The 19,157-nt window shown below is 49.0% G+C and overlaps 1 protein-coding gene across 14 annotated transcripts in view; it reads right to left on the reverse strand.

Annotated features, from left to right (window-relative positions):
• Positions 1-19,157, reverse strand: part of MSI2 (musashi RNA binding protein 2) — a 208,073-nt gene that overhangs the window by 26,100 nt on the left and 162,816 nt on the right. For 12 of the 14 annotated variants that reach the window (XR_015278584.1, XR_015278583.1, XM_086860015.1 and 9 more), the window contains one exon: positions 13,684-13,758. Coding sequence is in view for 12 of the 14 variants with exons in the window: in XM_086860015.1 (XP_086716141.1) it covers positions 13,684-13,758 (75 nt within the window). In the remaining 2 variants the exon portion in view is untranslated. Of the gene's footprint in view, positions 1-8,317; positions 10,685-13,254; positions 13,327-13,683; positions 13,759-19,157 lie in introns of those variants that run through there. The other 2 variants (XM_086860017.1, XM_086860019.1) reach the window with 2 other exon arrangements.

Here is a 19,157-nt window from a genome sequence, read left to right on the forward strand (position 1 = left end):
GTGCCGGTCTGTAGACAAAGCAGTAATGGAAAATATGAGGAGGTCCTCATGTCAAGATCACAAATTTGCTGGGATCAAGCAGAAAAAATTCAATGGAATGTGGTTTAAAAAAGAAAGAAAGAAAGGAAAAAGCTCTTGAAAGCAAACCAGCCGCAGATCAAGGAGCTCTATGACATCCCCACTGCTCCAGGGAACCGAGCCCTTGCAGAGGAATGGAATGCTGCCAGCAAGATTGCAGATTTAATGTCTTTACTTAATTAATATTCAAAAGATCTGCCAGCGACTCTGACTTTCAATATATGTATTTTAAGAGGGCAATGGCAAAGTCCAAGCAATCACCAAGAACCCCAAAACCCAAAGTCAATGACTCCAGGGAGGTTTCTTGTCTCTGGGAGCTCCAACTGCTCCTGGCACTCAACAGGACAATAATCACAGCTGCTTTGCAAGGATGAAGAACCACAGGGAGCAATTGAGGCACTGAGAAAGAGAAGAGTGAGCCTGAGAGCGAGAGAGCGAGCCCAGCACACTACAGCCCACTACCTTCAGCACTATGGCTCAGCTACAGCTCAGCTACCAGGGCAAGGAGCAGAGAACTAGGCTAGAATAACTTGAAGCTACTTAAAACATCAATCAAAAAGAGACATACTTGCATTTAAATATGGCAATAGGGCTGTTGAGGGGGAAAAAAGTAGCACAGGTAAATGTATGCAGAGGATCCCCAGGCTGGTGCTCCCCCTGAGCACTGCAAAGCCAACCCAGGTCCTCCGGGGGAACCTGCTGGTAACTGCTACAGCCTCTGTGGAGTGGGATGTGGAGGGAAGCACACCCAGACTGAGGGATGCTATAACCAGTGTTGAACCTGAGTTCCATTCCCTCTCGTTGGTGATGGAGCCATCAACCCTGAGTGGCTCCCCCAACACATGATTAGGGCTGGAATGAGAAGACTTTGGTGTTAAGAGTAAAATCAACCTCCAAAGAGCAAGGAAAGCATCTGCAGGACAAGGCCTGAGGCTCTGGGGCTTCATTTTCATGCAGAGCCAGGGCTGGGCCAAGCTCCGGGCCCTCCCACTGTGGCTCAGGCGGGAGCAGAGCTGGCACTGTCCCCTGTCCCTCCCTGCCCACCATGGTGCATGGTCCAAGAGCAGTGTCCTCAGCGTTCCCATGGCACCTCCACAACCAGCTGGCCACCCACAGATCTCTCATTTGGAGGCTCCAGGGGCTCCCTAAACCATCCGTACGGGATCGGAGGAGCTGTGGATTTTCCATGGAATCAAACGCCTCTGCCAAAACCAATCAAATACCCTTCAAATCACCAAGCATCCCCTGAGAACAGCACAAAAAAACAGGGCTGCAAAGTTTGTTTCTCTTGTTCAGCTGCCAGGGACACTCAGGATCTGTTTGAAATGCAGGACAAAAAGTTTTGCCATGCAAAAGAAGAGAGAAATAACAAGGGTGGAGAAGGCGCTCCACGGAAAGAGCCCAAACAAAGGCTCCGCTATTGCATTCCAGTGGACAGATGTGTGAAAAATTAATCCCTCGGCCCCTGAAGAAAGCTTTTATCCCAATTCTGAGATAAAAGCATCCCTGCGACATGGCACTCCAAACAGCTCAAGTGTGATCGCTGCTCGCGCTCCGTGCGGGAACGCTGCAGGCGGAGCGGCCGCAGCACTGGGAGCAGGAAATGGAAACAGGCATTGATTATTGAGATTGGCAAAACCCTCCTCACTGATACACTCACAGGATGGCTCCAGCACTGGAGGATCCCTGAATCAATCCAACCTACTGAAAGCAATCAATGCCCTGCTAAAATGCCCTCTGCCAGGCAGCGTGTCCACGGGCTGGCTCAGCTGGGAACAGCTTCCCTGTCACCGCTGTGTGACACCAGTGCTCTGTGACCCCTCACCACTGGGCCAGCTCACTGTGGTGCCTCTGGGGCTCTTCGCTGCTGACCCCCTCAGCAGAGATGGGCAGCTGACACCATCCTGCACTGCCTGATGAGGATCCCAGCATGGAGCACTGGGAACGCCTCCCAGAGCTGAAACAAGGGACAAAGAGAGCTTGTAGCCAGCAGAGTGACAGCAGTGGCCCAGTGCCACTGTGCTCCCCCAGCAATGCCTGGGAAGTGCAGGCATCTCCAGGGGACAGCAATGGCACTGGGGACTGCTGCTGAGGGGGGACCCCAGGACCACAGAAGGCTGTGGGGTGTCAGCAGGTCCTTTGCTCCCTGTGCCAGCTGCCAAGGGGCTACCAGGCTCCCAGTTCATTTTAACAAGCAGCCTGGAGGTAACTGAGTGCCAGGAATGGGTGTCTGAATGAGAGCGTCCTGAAGCCACGGGGAGCACTGGTGGCAGCATCTCTGGTTCCCACCCTGGACAACCAGGAGCATGGCTAGCACCAGCCCCAGTCCCCCTGAGCCTTCTGAAGTCACCTGGAAAATGAAAAGGGTGGAGGGAGAGATCAATTCACTCCTGGTGTTTGTTTAAGGCACTGATTCCCCTGTGCTTTGTGTGCCCACTGCTTCCAGCTGCCCAGAGGAAACAAAGCCCAGAGCCGCTGCCGAGGCCAGCAGTGCCCACTTTAGGCACTGCAATTAGAAGGTGTTTTACAAAAAACGTTTTGCACTGGGCTCACACACTGTCCAGGAAAGCCCTGAGGATTCACAGCAATTTCATGCTCTCTCATTGCTCAGAACGAGCCAAAACCAGCGTTCCAAGTGCAATTCTTCACAGATAAATTTTCCTGCTTCCTGCATCAGTAGTTTCACTTTAAACAGTGAAGCAGTAAGGGAAGATGGACAGATCTGGGTTAAACTCTTTGCCCTGAGGTCCCAGATTCAGCCCATGGCTGCTGTCTCCCCAAGGCACAGGTGAGTTTGGGAGAAGGGAGATCACAGGATGGCCCTGGAGCAGCAGGTTTGGGCTGGAGCACACAGCCCCACTGTCCTGCTCTGGGCATGGCAGTGGGGGCTCAGGATTGAGCAGATTTTCCAGGGGCTTTGTGAACAAATCTGGCGAGCACGATGCTGCCTGAGCAGGGCCAGCCTTCACATGGGCTTTAGGGGCTCACCAGACCTCTGCCCTGCTCCATCTCCTGCTCCAGTGGGACCAATCCTTCTCAAAGTTCTCCTGCCCTCCAGCCTGGGCTTGGCTGTAAGTCAACCACAAGGGAATACTCCAAGAAGCATTTGCATCCCTTCCTGCTGTCAGGACCCTCTTCCTGCAGCTCTGGCTCTAGGAGAAATTACCAACTCCTTCAGCCCTGCTCTGATCAGCCTTTAAAGACCCCAAATGTCTTGCATCCTCAAAGCACACACAACCCTATCCTCTACAACCAGCCAGACAACAGGAATCAACACAAAAAAAAAGGGCACAAAGATCACAAATTTAGCTCTTACATCGAAAAATATCATGCAAAGAATCTCCTCTGCTTTAATGGCCAAAGCACTTGGGCACCTGAGGTTGCATGCTCTGACTTCAGCAATGAGCACAGGGATTTAAAACAAGAAAATAGAAGCTGAGATGCTCAAATCGCTACTTAACTTCAGAAAAGAGCCAAAATCATGGAAGAGGCACAGAGAATTAAATAAAAGCCATCATGAAACTGCACCTAAGAAGCGACCCCCTGCTCTGTGTTCATGGAGTGTTCACACACAAGCAGCAGACCTCTCTGTGCAGAGGTTTGGGGGTCCCTGTGCTGAGGGCATCGAGCTCAGAGGCTCCTTCACCCCCCAACACCTCACTTCTGACAGCCCTGGTGCTCCCCAGAGCACTGACCTGAACCCCAGCCCCTCAGAAGGGTCACTTGATCTCCCAGGAAAAAAGCGCAAAGGCTGGAATAGGAATTCACGTCCAGGCTGAGCGGGGAGAGGAGCTGGGGGGCTGATCCCCCTTTTTCAAACGGTGTTCCCAGGGGCTGATCCCCCTTTTTCAAATGGTGTTCCCCAGAGCTGACCCCCCCTTTTCAAGCAGCGTTCCCAGGAGCTTTGATCAGCCCGAAAAACTGCACCAGGCTCACAGCTGTCATTTCAGATGGGTTCTCGCTTGCATTATTCTTTCCATTAGGCTGTGTTATCCTCTTTGGAGGATCTTTAGGCTTCATTTCAAAAGTATCAGAGACTCAAAACCATGAAGCAGAAGAGCCTGGTAGTTTTTTTTTGAAGGCAGGCAGGCGTGGGTCCAATTTACCGGGCAAAAATGTCGTCTTTAATGGTGAACACACACAAGGGAAAGCTCCATCCCAAAACAATCCCTTTATGTTTAAAACCTTCATCTTCCAGGCTCTCTGTCTCACACTCCCCCTCCCTTTCTATAAGGAAACACGAATGAGAAAGAAAGAAAAAAACCTGATACTACTCCAAGCTTTAGATGAACAACCCAGTGCTGAATATTTAGAGAAGAACATACACAGAGAAATGAAATGTTCCCTACAACTGATCAAAGATTGGGGTTCTACCACATCATTCACAACTCATTACCACAGTTTAGTGGCAATTAAGTCCTTGGGATATGACTGTAGACTCGATGAAGCTTTCTCAAAGTCCAGAAGGAATTGTGGGGCAGCAATAAGCCCTGCTTGGAATGTCCTGTGCTTCCCAGCAGTGCCCCTGGTTTGTCTGTGAAGAGGTGGGACAGTGCCATCCACACCACAGCACTGCAGGGCAGAGCTCCAGGGAAATGGGACAGCACTTCCCTAAGGTTTTGATCAATTCTATTAACACATTTAGCATCTCCAAGCCTGCTCTGAGTCCTGTATTGCAACAGCCCCTGAAGTTCTTCCCTTTGTCTTTTTCTACTGCTTTGATTTGTTAAAATCTCTTTCAGGAAATAAGAGAATTTCAGCCAGAACACACCGTGCATGGTGGACTGTGCATCGTCCAGGGCACAGCCTGTCCAAGGTCTGTCCTGTGTCTGGTACCCACCAATGTCTGTTAGCAGATGGATGTTATGATGAGCAAATATTCCCATTCTGGAATTCCAACAAAACAATAAAGCCCAAATATAGTTCATTTAAAATTTGTCAGTTCCACTTTATGTACACTAAATGACCCATTTTTCAGCTGTTGGGACTCTCAGGCCATGGCTTTTAGGATGAGAATGGTGCATTTCTGCCCAGTTATTACTTTATGCATCAGTGAGACAAAGCCTTGTTTGTCTCCAAATTATCATTCTGTGGCATTTCAAGTGCAATAACCCTTCTGCAGTTATTTCACTATACTGAAAACTGGGAAACTTCTCAAAGGCAAACAGTTTGTTCTAAATAAACCTATTTATTCAAAAAAACATAAACCAAGAAGTAAAAGCTGGCAGCTGATTTAGGTTATCAATATCCAGTATCCAAACTAACCCTGCCCTCTGGCAGTTTGAAGCCATTTCTCCTCGTCCTGTCCCTCCAGGCCCTTGCTAATAGTCTCTTCTCCATCTTTCCTGGAGGCTCCCCTGAAGCTTTCTCTTCTCCAGGATGAGTAATTTCAATCCTCTCAGCCTCTCCTTGTAGGGGAGGTTCACCATCCCCTTCATGTCTTGGTGGCCTCCTTTGGACTCACTACAACTGATTTTAAAGGCCAAAGCCAAACATTTACCACAGATTTTTTAATCAACAAGTTAAGTACAAAGGGAACGATGGCTGCAGGGCAGGAGCACCCAGGAGCTCACTGGGCCCACGCTGCCTCAGAGCACAGCAGCTCTGAATTTCTGCATTTCAGTCACCTGCTGCTGGATGAACAAGGGCAGGTTAGATGGAACCACATTAAGGCACCTATTTGGAGTTCAGCAACGTGGCACTGATTTGCTTCAAGCCTCATTTCTGCTGCTCCGACGGTAAAGAAAATGAGCTATTTGGTTAAGCTTCTTGTCTCCGTTTTTATGAATGATCTAAACTATCTGGGTAAGTATTATTTAAAGACAGGTCCTTGATGATGAACAAAGGCATAAAAAGAACTCGTGTCTGGAGGCTGAAAACTCCAGACAGTGAAACTTCAACCGGAAAAAAATTCAACACAAAGAGGCAGCTTCATAAAAGAGAAGGCAGTAAATCACAGGGCAAGGTTCTCAGAGGGTAGGGAACTCTTCAGCACTCATGTGCAGCTCACCCAGCACAGCCATCATCACTGGCACACCTTCCCAGTGCCTCACTGGAGGAAGTGACACTGGGAATTCCATAATCCATATTAGGGAAGAGGTCACAGGAGAGGATTGGGATGCTGAGCCCAGAAATCTTAAAGGCACTGCTGCAGCAACTCCCATCACTGCTCCTGGGCAAGGCAGGATGTGGAAACTCCTCAATGGCCAGCTGGAAACCCCACTAGTAAAACACTCACATTTGAATGTTTCTGTGCTCTAAGGAGACCGATCTTCTTCAGTTCTTTGCAACCCCAGCCCCAATTTTAAGAGCTTTAGTTAAAAATTGTCTCTACTGAGGCACAAGGCAGGAACGCAGGGGAGCCATCGTGCTCAGGCAGGCTCGGACATGGAGAATCCCTTAGAGCAGGATGGGCATTACCAGACCACGTTCCTCCTTCTGCAGGGTTATCCATGTCTTCCTCCACACACGAGTGTTTGTGTTACGCCTCTTTACTCTTGTGAATAATTGCTCTCATTAACCCTCCCGGTCACTGCAGCTGTGGCCTGTTCACAGCTGAAACCATCGCTCTGGAGCTGCAGCACCACCCCAAAACACAAAGACCTCGACAGATACCAGCAGGTTTGGACTCTTCTTCCTTTTCTCTCCTCTCTGCCCCTCTAGGATCACTCATTTTAAGGGCAATGAACCTCAAGTTTTAAAGCGTCTAACACCAGGCACAGATCAGTGAGCAGCTGAGAACAGGACAATCTGCATTCAAGTTCAACGTTCAAGATGTTCTTATTTCTCAGTTATTCAAGTTGTAAGTGGAGAAGAATCTAATGAAGGACCTGGCAGTTTTGGGCCTCAGCCAGACATGATATTTAGGGAAACCTGCAGAGCAGCCTCACTCACATTGAGAGGATGGGGCAGGAAAAACGGGACATGCTCCATTTTCACTGGCCACACTCTGCTGCCATTCACAGTGCTGGGTGCTGGACCATCAACACAGACCAACAGCTTCTCTCTGGAAAACCTCACCTTTAATCTAACAATAGGGTTACTTTAGGGGGTAGGGGGAAATACAAGATGAAAATGGCCTTTTACACAATTCTCTGCAACATAAAAAAACCACAGCTTTTCTCAGAAAAACAGTGCCTAAAAGGCAAAGGTGCTTCAGCTCTGCTTGGACTCAGAGAACAGCCCTAGAGACCATTTTTTCCTGCAACAAAACACAATCATCTAAGCAGAACATGAAGGAGAACCTTCTGGCTGGAGATTTATGGGCTCTGCTATATTAATTTCTCAGTTTGCTGTCTGCAGTTCCAGCTGCTCCTCCCTCCAGGGATGCGCCTGCAATGGGAATGGCCCCTCCTCAGCAAAAGAACACCCAAAATATTAATTCTAAACCAGGTCCAGTCTAAAGTCTTTGTTTTCAGGTTCAGAGGCTGAAACGGAGTTGGGAAGAGATAACTCAGGTGGTTCCAACAGATTCCAAATGCCCTCTGTAAACCAGTGATGCCATGCAGATGCAGCGGTGTGTTTAGGTGGAAACAAGGCATGCAGTGCAGGGGAGAGCCGAGCAGATTTAAGCAGTTAAGAAAGGGTTAGACAAAGGAGTGAGAAAAATCTCCAGCTTTGTTCCATGTCTCTTGCTGTTACAAGGCTTAACTAACTGAACAATGTCAAACAGGTTTTCCATTTCCTCCTCCTATTTTGCAGCTGCCACCAGGTCCTTCTTTTCCGAGCGTTAGTTACGTTTGATCATTCCAGTATCACGACCAGACAAACTCTGCTCCCATTAGTGAATGTTCTACAAGCCTTACACTTGTGTAACAGTGCTTGAAGAGTGCTTTACAGAGCTGACCCCTATTAATACAGACTTCATCACTCCCTGTGGGTACAGAAGCCATGTGCAGGCAGCACTTTACAATCACTTTACCTCTCCAGAGTAGGAAGTTGGGTGCTCAGTACAGGGGAATGTGTCCTGGGGTCAGTGAAGTACCACACACCCCAGGCTGGGTGTTCTACACCACTGCACATGGGACAGAGGGAATGGCTGGCTTTTTTGGGATGCTGCAACCACACCCTTTTCCATGCCCACTGCACTCCCCTTCGAGGTTATTAACCAAGGGGCAACTTGTGCAACAGAACTTGCACTGGGGTGTCCTAAACCCCAGACACTCCTGCCCTCTCCTCCTCCTCCTCCTCTCAAAACACTACAACAAAGAAGCCTTAAGCATAACATAATAATAATTCCTTTTATTTTTGGCACCAGTTCCTTCTCCTCACCTGGAAGATTCCTATTTCCTAGTTCTTACCTCCTAGGCCAGCACCACACATAACTCTACACAGGATACCTGCCTGCCCAGCACTGATGGGTCAACACTGTGGGACTGGCATCAGGAAAGAAACTGAATCAAGCTCAAGAGAAAGTTGGTGTAAATGCTCTCATAGTAACAAACCCCATCAGTTTGAGACTTTGAACCACCTTGTGCTGCATTTCCACTGCCCTGGGCACTGCAGGAGTGTGACTCAAGGCTGAGCTCGTGCAGCACTAGCATTAACAAGCAAATATATTTCCCTGAGCTTTGCAAAGTTTGTGAGAGTATTTGTTTTCCTCACCTCTCACAATATACAAAGGTTTTAATAAGCTTTAACAAACATACAAGCAAACAAACCCTTAATTAAAATAAATAATTGAAGTTTCTAACCTGAAGGTGTCTATCAAACTAAGACAATCCCCAAACACTCAGATGATGACGGGAGAAAACATAACTGGGATAAAGGCAGTGCAGGAACATCCCACCACAGTGGTGGAGGACCAGTGGGGATGCTGCAATTCCCTCTCCCCCCAGTTACGAGAGCATTTTGTCTTTTTTTTGGGTGTAATTTCTGCTGTAAACACACCTCTCATGTAACTTTTCCTCTGCAGTTTCTTCAAACAGCGGGTCACACGCTCTGAGTGATGGTGGTTTTATTCTTTTATTCAACTGTCATTGGTACTGGTTATTTGGGGCATCCAAACCAAAATATTAAAATTGCAAGCTAAGAGAGCAGCAACACAGCAGATCCGTTGTAAACAATTTATTATTATTTTCTACCTCAGTTACTTACAGGAAAAAAGTCATAAAAAAGAAAAAAAAAGAAAAAAAACAAAAAAAAACAAAAAAAAACAAAACAAAAAAAAGAAAAGCACAGATGGACTATTTACAAAAAATGAGAAAATTCACAATAGCTGAAATGTTTGCAAATCATGCACACTAAGACAAGTTCACAAAAGCAAAGCAATTCATAGCAAAAAAACCCAAACAAAATAATAAGAAGCCATACAGATTAAAAAAAGCTATTGCCTGCAGAAAAGTCAAAAGAAAACTACCCAAGTATTACATCAAGCATCTTTAATGAAATGAACAGCACAGCCATGGATTGTAGAGCCTTTGACACCAACATTTTAAACAAGTGGATTAACAAACATTAAAATGCATTACAGTTCTACTGTAAGCATGCAACGTACTTCTCACAAACTTATCAAATGGGTAGCAACACTTCAGGAACAGCAGAATTTAAACAGAATGTGTGTTTTCTACCCAGAAGTCCAGAATCTGGTATGGTTAAAGCCAACAGCTGGAGGTTTGCAGCTCTCCTGCGATTTGGGTGGAAATGAAGAGGCGCAATGTGATGCAGATTAAGCAGGGAAAGCTTGGCCAGAATTTAGGAAATTTGCCCATGATTTGCAAGCAAAGTTTGGAAGGAGAAGCAGCTGCAGGGAGAATGCAGGACCATTGCTGGTCAGAGCTGGGATCAAAGAATCAGAGAAACCCAGACTGGTTTGGGTTGGAAGGGACCTTAAAGCCCATCCAGTGCCACCCCTGCTGTGGGCAGGGCCACCTCCCACTGTCCCAGGCTGCTCCCAGCCCCTCTGGCCCTGGGAGCGGGGCAGGAGTTGCTGTGGGGGACAGCAGCTGCCCGAGCCCCTCTCTGGTGGCTTCACGGTGGCAGTGGCAGCTCCCTGAGAGCCCCAGGCCAGAGGGAAGAGGATGGGATGCGCGTGGGGCTGCGGCACCACGGGATCACCCCGCTGGGGCGATGCAGCCCCGCGCTGCCAAGGGTCCCAGGGACGGGAGACACCCGCCTCGCTCCACCCTGGATGGGATTTGTGCTACTGCTGGACGTCACCGCCTTAAAACGTGCCAGTCGCTCTCTTGGGGCTGTTTGTGAGACCAAATCAACCCAATCATCCTTCTTGCTTCGTTGATAAAATGATTTCTAAAAAAGTTTGTGAGAAGTCATGCCTTCGGAACGCCCCTGACCCCGTCCTTGTGAGTTACATTCCAAGTGGGCATTAAAAACTCATAACAAAGCAGAGGGGGGGGGGGAAAAAAAAGCAAACTCAAAGCAGTGAGGATATGGAGCCTTTAAAAAAATAAAAATAAAATAAAAAGTCCAGTCAATCAAACCAGCCAGTAAGAGCAGCATTTTTTCAGTGGACATTGATATTAAACATGGACCACCCAGGCTTTCTCTGTCTCTCTCTCATTAGCACTGTAGTAAACCCCGATTAATTTGTTATGCATCTTTAAGAACTAGTTGATAAAAATTATGTCTTGTGAAATCGGCAAATAGTCTGCAAAGTGAAATAAGAACAGAAATTAATAGATTAAACTGAAAAGATAAGTCCCAGAAATAAAAAAAAAAGAAAAAGAAAAAAAAAAGAGATACAGAAAGGGAGTGATTGCAATTAAAATAAAATTAAAAAAAGAGGCAATGTACTGCATGAGGAAGGGCTGGGAGGAATAATGGGATGGGAGGAGATAGAGCAGTCACCAAAGGGTTGTGTGTCTTGCCCCTGGAGCCAGGGGCTGTCCCAGGCTGCAGGAAACAGCAGAGATGTGGGAGAGGATGTGGGAGAGGATTTGGGAGAGCACATGGGACAGCCCCTGAGGAGACACGGACAAGGGAAGGGGATGCAAATAGGTGGAACCTGGCATTTGTACCTCATTCAGTTGGACAACATGAAAAACCATCAGGGCAGTTCAGTGAGAAGGGAACTCCTTTTTCCGGCTTTCACTGGCTGAAAAAGTGCCTGGGCAGCACAGCCTGGGCAGGGACAGTGCCGGTGCCAGCCCTGTGGGGTGACCCAGCCAGCGGATGGAGCACAGCATGTGCAGGACAGCACCGTGCTGTGTCAAACCCTGCAGAACTGCTGGGAGCAGCCCAGGCTGTGACTGAACATTTTGTTCTGGATTTGCACTGTGGCTGCACTGCCAGCACGTCCAGAGGCAGAGGAAGCTCTCGGACCTGGGACGCTCCTGCAGAAACAGCCAAGTACTTCTCCCTCCAAACCACACCACTGAGATTGTGAACCTGACAGCTTACTCCTGCTCCACTCCTGAAAGGCTCCCTGGTACCAAGCTGTGCTCTGTGGCATGGGGCTCTGTGACCCAAACTCCTGCTCCATCCTGCTGCTGGACCACTCCTCACACCACGCCTCCGGCCAGGATGCTCCTGTGCCCTGCACACTCCAACGGGTTGTGGTTCTGGAGACCAGAGCCCCAAATCACCTGAGAAACTCCCAATGACTCTGGAAAGCTTCTGGTTGCTGCTAAGGAGAAACTGATCTGAGCAGGAGGGGAGCAGGGCAGAGCTTTGGGGCAGGGGAACTCAGCAAGGTGAGACAGGACCTTGAGCATCTCCTGGTGCTGCCTGGCTCCCCTAGACCCCAGAGCTTTCTGTGGAAACCTACCTGGAGGTTTTTTTCCATATTCAATCTCTGCAGGAGACTGAAAACAACCAGGCAGTAACTGGAAGTCCTGCTTTGATAAAAACGGGCCCTTAATAAAAACACATCTAAAGAGGGGTCGTCAAGCCAAAGGGTGCCTTTGCTGTCAGCGAGCAAACACGTTCGCTTTAGACATGTTTATAATTAAACTCATCTAAGCTCTGCCGATTTCCATCATTAAACCTATCAAAAGTGTCTCTCCTTCAATGCCTCTGCATGAATCAGCTGGTACATGAAATTGTGAGGAGTCAGTGTGAGACAACACACAAACACCTGCTGAAGCCTCCTCCTCACCTGCAACTCCTGGCTACAATCCTGCCAGACCGGACTGTCCCGCTGGTTCCAGCAGAACCAGAGGTGGTGTCACCTGGATCTGGGGACAGGTGCCTTGCCCCCAGCAGCACCGTGTCACCCCAGCAGCTCTGCTGTCTGCCTGATACCCCAGTTGTTTCAGACCTGGCCTGGTCCAGGTGAGAAAATGTACCACAGGTACAGGGAAGCGGCTCAGCTTTCAGAAGAGCCCTGGCATTTGTGAATTCAAACAAACAAACTGTTCTCCTTGGTGTTATCAGCCCTGCAGAAAACAGCTGCACAATAACCCCAGCACAAGGACACTGCTCACCCTACAGATGACAACAATCTGTATTTTTCCAAAGCAGAGTCTCATCCTAATGACCTAGGGCTGGACACAAGGCTCCACGTTTGCCCCAGTGTGCTGCAGGTGTAGCCAAGCACTGTCCACATCCTCACCCATCCTAGAGAACTCTCCTGTCAGGTGCTGGCTTTCCTCCTGCCCCTCCCTGCTCGTTGCAGGGTTTCACTGGATGTCCCTGTTACCCCGAGCTCCCACCCCTGCGCTGTGAGCCCTGAGGAGCACATGACACTTGTGACCAGGCTGCTCAGGAATTCAGGGATCTCTTCACCATGGTGGCCAGTGGGGCTTCAGCCACAAACAGAGCAAAGCCACTGCTTCACTTGTTCCAGCTGCCTGGGGAAACCCTGGGGTGAAAGGGAACTCCGTGTGCTGTGTGGTGCCAGTCCCACTGTGGGATGTGCTGGAGAGGGCAAAGGCTTTGGATGGGCTTTGTCGGGTGCTCCATCCCTGGGAGTGCTCAAGGCCAGGTTGGATGGGGCTCTCAGCAACCTGACTTAGAGGAAGGGGGTCCTTTGAAGGTGGGGGGATTGGACCTTTGAAGGTCCCTTCCAGCCCAAACCATTCCATCCTGTGGTTCCATTTTCCCTGAGCCCGCTGAGCCCCCCGATCCCGTCGCAGCGCCGAGGGCAGGGGGAACCGAAGCGACGCCGAAGCCCAGCACCCACGCACGGCTGGACGCTGCTCCAGGCAGGGGAGCCCCAGAGCCCGGCACAGAACACGGCAAGGTGGGATTTGCACTCACAAGTGAACGATCACTTACCACAGGCCAGCACGGGAAGGGGTGTGCGGGTCCCTGTGTGCGTGTGCGTGTCTGTGTGTAGCTCTAGAGTATCTACGGAAGGAAAAACCCATCAAAGGGAGGGTAGCAGCTCGCCAGTGATCTCTCTTGCTTTTATGTTTTTAATTTATGAAGTTTTGTTTTCAAATAACCAGTACCAATTTATACATTAGGAAAAAATGTGTTGAAAATATGTCACTATAAAGGTCTATTTTAAAATAGTAAAAAAATAAAAGAATAAAAAAAAAAATTGCTGTTGTGTGAGATGCTCCCTGCAGACTTGCCTGTCTCAGCTTGCAGCTATGGACTTACAAAAAAGGAAAAAAAACAACCCCAAAAAACTAAAATAACAAAAAAAACAAAGAAGGAAAGAGGGGAAATAAGGCAAATCTGCAAATGAAATGTACGTACCTGGGAACTGGTAACTGTAACTTGGGGCAAATCCAGGATATCCTCGGCCATATGTTGCAACAAAATTCGGGTAACCTTGATCACAGAAATGTAAAAAAAAAAAAAAGAAAAAAAAGAGAGAAAGAAGTTTGAAGATTAATGAAGGGTTTTTTTGAAGGTTTTTGTTTGTTTGTTTTTTAACACAATGCACAATGACAGGGATGATGGGTGAGACCTAATTTTACGGAAGGTATTAAAAAATCAGATTTATTCTGCTCATGCCAAACTGCAGAGAGGTTTCATCATTATCCTGAACAGAAACATCTCGAGCTGCCGGCGCTGGCCCAGCTCCGAGCAGGAGCCCTGTCACTCTGGTAATTAACATGCACTTTGGTGTCTGGAGCCCAAGGACTGTGCATACTTGTTAGCTGGAAGAGTAAATGCCAAATGCTAAGGCTAAACACATAACACGGGTTTGCTCTGACATTTGGAGAGCTTACAATGAATGTACTTTGCTTCACAGCTATTGACAGTTGGAGATTAAGGTAGTAGTAATTCTTTATCCCGGGAGTGTGAAGGACAACAGTTAACACATCAAAGAGTTGGAGGCAGCAGCAGCAACCAGCCAGGGAGTCAAAGAGCTTTTAATTTTTCAGGAAAGTAAAAGGAAGCTGTGCGAGGCGCTTCCGAAAGCCCCTTCTGAGGCTGAGCAGCCAACCTCGGGCAGCTTTGGGAGCTTTATTAGGAGAAAAACTCACTCGAGGGCATTTTGTGAACAAAAGCACCTCAGTGATGGCACAAAATGGCAACTCTGCTGGCTTCACTCTCCCAGCTGTGAATGTGCTGGATGTCCCACTGACCCCTGGCCGTGTGTGGGCTGGCAGCAGCCATGGGTCACACAGGGACAGCCCCTGTTTTAACTTCCCCACAGCCATTCTCTCTGGTCCCACAGTGGCTATTTGCTCTGACCGGGATGGCCAATGTCCCAGGGTGTCCTGTACACTCACGGGGTTCAATAAAATTCTAACCTCACACTGATCCTCAACACTTCCTTGCTCAGTTTTCTTAAAAACAGGCACCACCCCGTGCAATTCCAGTGCACTAAATGCTACAGAATGTCCCCACTGAGCCTCAGTGTCAGCCCAGGCCTCTCCAAACCAAGAAACCATCAGGAAAAGTTTTCCCCTGCTGTCTGGAGTCAGTGGGAATCTTGGCAGCAGCTGGGCTGGAGCTCAAGAACGCTCAGCAGCCGAATGGCTCTTCTGGGGGGCTCCTATCTCTGCTTTTATTTATCCTTTAATACACTCATCCATCACTCGGCTATTTTCCTGCTGCAGCAAGTCCCTCCATTTCCGATCAGATTTATATATACATGCAGTGTACTATTAATCATAATCTAAAACTGGGAGATAAAAATGCTTGGATGAATTCTGATGATGGGATTAAGCAGTGCCAGGCGAAGGCAGCCCCGCGACGCCTGGACAGCACGCGGCGCTCAGCGATATGTACACACTGCTTAGGCCTCCCTTCACAGCCCAACAGCTGGATTCCCTTAGAAATTAATCACCTCTGTCATTAAATCAGATGTCTCAGAGTTAAGCTTTACAAACCTTTTTTCCTTTCTTTTTTTTTTTTTAACAACACTATTGATAAATGGATTGTTTGCTAAGTAAGTAGCGCCATTAACACCACTGAAAAATCACTCTGTGGTGCCCTCTCTCCTTGCCAAGAGGAAGAACTCAGTTTACCCAATTCACACAATTCTGAAGCAGGTCTGTTGGCTCACAACTGTCAGGGACTGACGTACTGGGCAGCACCTGAGCTCTGCAGGTGTGGTACCTGTGGCCCCAGCCAGATCAGCAGGGTAGGGGATGGCAGCTGCCCACAGTGGTTTGGATTCCACCTCTTCTGCTGCCCGCCCTGGGATGGTCCTGGCCCTGACCCCAGGGCAGCCCTGCTGTCCCTGGCCAAACCTGGCTGTGCCTGACACAGGTACAATGTCCCAAGGTGCCCGGGGGCTCTGCTGGCACTGCCAGCACTCAGCGCTCTCAAAGTCAGGCAGATGAAATCATAAATTTATAATACAACATTACTTCAATTTTCCTCTTCATTTACTGCTGCAGTGCCCAGCTCTGCTCTAACGAGTCGAAGCCTGATCCTCGTGGGGACATTGCCTGGCTGAATATCAATGGTGTTTAACACCAGGCCCACGTGGATGCTTCATCAGGCCAAATGATGGCCATGCTGACCTACCCAACATTCCCATTAGGGGCCATCCTCATCCTGCACTGAGAAGCTGATTTGCCTTGGTAGTCCTGAGGAGTGACCAATCCCTTGTAAATAAACCAAAAATTCAAGTTTTGACTGGATTTCAGTCTTGCCTCCTTCAAAGCAAGACTTTCCTGTCCATGGAAGCAGAACTCAAACCTTCACACCACTGCTTCCACCCAGCTCCTGTCCAGGCTGTGGAAATGTCTCCTCATTTTAAATTTGCTAATGGGGTGGACAAAAGCTCATGGTGAATATGTGGGAACGCTGAGCACATAGGAGCCAGGGGACCTGTGCAAAATTAGTTCAAATGCTCCAGAAAATGCAAGGAAGCATTCGAACTAATCTCCAAATGTTGCTCTGAGTTTCAGTTGCTACTCCACTGAACAGTGTCTGGTGGAAAAAGGAATGACTTTCTTTGAAGGGCACAAGCTTCTTTTATGCATGAGCTCAGCCTACCTAGACTGAGCGTGTGCAGGAACACAGAGCCCTGCCAGACACCTTCCCAAATCCCTGCTCCCACCACACATCGCTCCAGCACTGTGGGGTGTGAGTGCTTCCATCTCTGGAGGGGTTTGCATGCTAAAAGGAGCCCAGCTTTAACACTGAACACCAGGATGATGCCCATCAGCAGGAGAAATCAGTGCTGACAGCCCCAGCTGAAGGCAGGCAGTGCAGGGTCACCTCCAGAGCTGTGTGTCACCACTGTGGTAACTGCAGCATCTCAGACACAGAGAGCAGCTCCAGAAGAGACAAAACCATCTCCTCGTAATGTTGCTCCTCTGTCACTCTCTTCTTTACAAGTTTTCAGGCACAGACTCGAACAGAGTGTAAAAAGCTTTGGGGCAGTGCTTTGGGACAGCCAGAGGCCCCTGGCTGACAGGCTCCTGCTCTGCACACCAGGACCGGGTGCCAGTGCGAGCCTCCAGGCACAGGGAGAGTTTCCTGGTCACCAAACTGCTCACGCTCAGCCACAGAGGGGGACACACAGGGCCTGTTCTTGAGCATCCAAGGGGCTGGGATCTGCTCTTCCTGCTGCCTGGGCTGAGAGGGACATCAGTGGAACAGAATCTGCTCCACTCTTTATGCAGAGAGGCTCATTAAAGCTCCTGCTCTCCCTGAGACCAGCGTGTCTCACCAGCAGCCCGAGCCCCAGACAGCCCAGCAGCCGTCCTGGCAGAAGGCTCAGCCTGTGCTCTCCGAGTCAAAAAATCCTTTCAGAACACTTTAATTTTGCTCCAATCAACCAAATCATCACAGAAGCGGCTGCCTGTGCACCTTTAGACCCCGGCTGCTGCAGGCTCCTTGGGGAGGCTGTGATTAATGAAAAAGACCAACTTCCTTAATAGCTTTGGAGGGAGTCGCTCCCCGCTCCTTCCTTGGGGTTGTCTCGTGCATTCGTTCCTCTGATTCCCTCCTCTGCCCATGAACAGCAGCTGGAGAAGGTGACCTTGAGCAAGGGCTTCTGGAAACGGGTAAAAATCCTCCCAGAGCAGCCCCAGTTGCTCTGGCTCAGTCCAGTTGGGCACAGAACAGAAGACACAGGGCAGATCTGACCTGGCCTTGTGAGACCCCACAGAGCGCTCAGCAGCGGCGGTGATGGAACTCTGTGTCTGATCATTTGATGGGTTAATTATGCCCCTCTTCCTGCAGGGATGGGCCCTGCAGCCTTTGAACCCGGGGGTTCCTGACAGCCGTCCAGCAGCTCTGCTCTCCTGTGCTGCAATTTCCTTGTTTAGCACTTAATTATTTAACACGGTGCCACGGTAGCAAGCAGGAACTTGGAAGATGAAAAGCCAGCTTGAGTGGATAATGAAGCATCTGGCCTTCACCATGGATCAATCACTAATGCTCAGCCAGTCCCCCTGATCTGAAATGCAGGGAGAGCAGGGTGGGACCGGCTGGAGCTGCAGGGTCAGGGTGACCCAGGCCCCCCACTGCAGCAGGACCAACATGTCCAACAGGTGCCCCAGCTCTTCCTCTGTGCTGTTCCACTCACTGAGGGCTGCTTTCCTTAATTCTCACAGCTTGAGATGATCCTTTTCCATAGAGGCAGCCCTAGTGGGAACAGACTGATGCTGCACCCGGGGGCTGAATTTTCCCTTCAGGACACTGGGGTGGATCCAGCTGCATTCACTCTGTGCCCAGCTGCAAGGAAAAGGGCTGAGGCCATAGGGTGGAGGATGATGCCACGGATCTTTCTGGCTTCCCAGGATGACCTGGACTCTGCTCCTGCAGCCAGCAGGACAGGCCAGCACAGTGGCACACAGACCCCCAGACTCCACCACCCCGACCTTGGGCAGCACAGGTGGAAAAGGAAGAGAAACAGCAGAAATCAAGTACATTGGCTCAGGCATGCTGGGAACACACAGGTAACGAAATCACAGACTGACTAGAGCAAGATAAATATTTTAAGCATAAAATGTGATTTCCAAACACTATGGGGCAGGGTGGCAGCAGAGCGTGGGGACAGCAAAACAGATGATCAGCTGAAATAACCCGATTACACATCCCAGAAATGGATCGCTCCAGCCACACAAACAGAAGTACTATTAATTCAGAGATAAAGCAAACATGGCAGCAAGTTTTTCCTATCAAATCAAGCAGTGCCTGGTGTCAGACACATCAGTGTAACAGCCTGATCCTTGCAGGAACTGAGTCCTCTGACCTGACACCCACCCCAGGTGCTCTGGGGTCCTGAGCATCTCAGCCAGCCCCTGAATCTGCTCAGCAGAGCTTGGGGCAACCCAGATTCCAAGGCTGGGCTTTGTGCTCAGTTCCTGGGATGATCTAAACACAGGACAGGAAAGTCAAAGCATCCTGAAGGGGACATTGCTGACTGGGGACACCTCCAGATTGCCCTTCATTCCCACAGGCTTCATGGACACAGGAGGTGACAACTGAGGGGAAACAAAGGGATACAAAGGGAGCAGAAAATTTAAAATATACGGTGTTTTACAAAAAAATATTGGCAATGGATTAGCAGCATTTGGCCGAGGACAGAGTATCTGGGGTTGTCACATTATTTAGAAAGAATTATCTAGGCAGAAACAAATGAGAACCAATTATAACTAAATAGACCTCGTGCACAAATAGGAATTTGCCATTAAATATCATTTATCCCATTTAATTAGTATTTTCTGGACACAATACTCAGGACTGGAATACCATTCCATCTCCTTGAAACTTGTAATTATTGTTGCGACCTGTCCTGTTACGCATCCCCC

The sequence above is a fragment of the Cyanistes caeruleus genome, chromosome 21 (genome assembly GCF_971803275.1).
Source record: "Cyanistes caeruleus chromosome 21, bCyaCae1.hap1.1, whole genome shotgun sequence".
NCBI classification, from domain to species: domain Eukaryota; kingdom Metazoa; phylum Chordata; class Aves; order Passeriformes; family Paridae; genus Cyanistes; species Cyanistes caeruleus.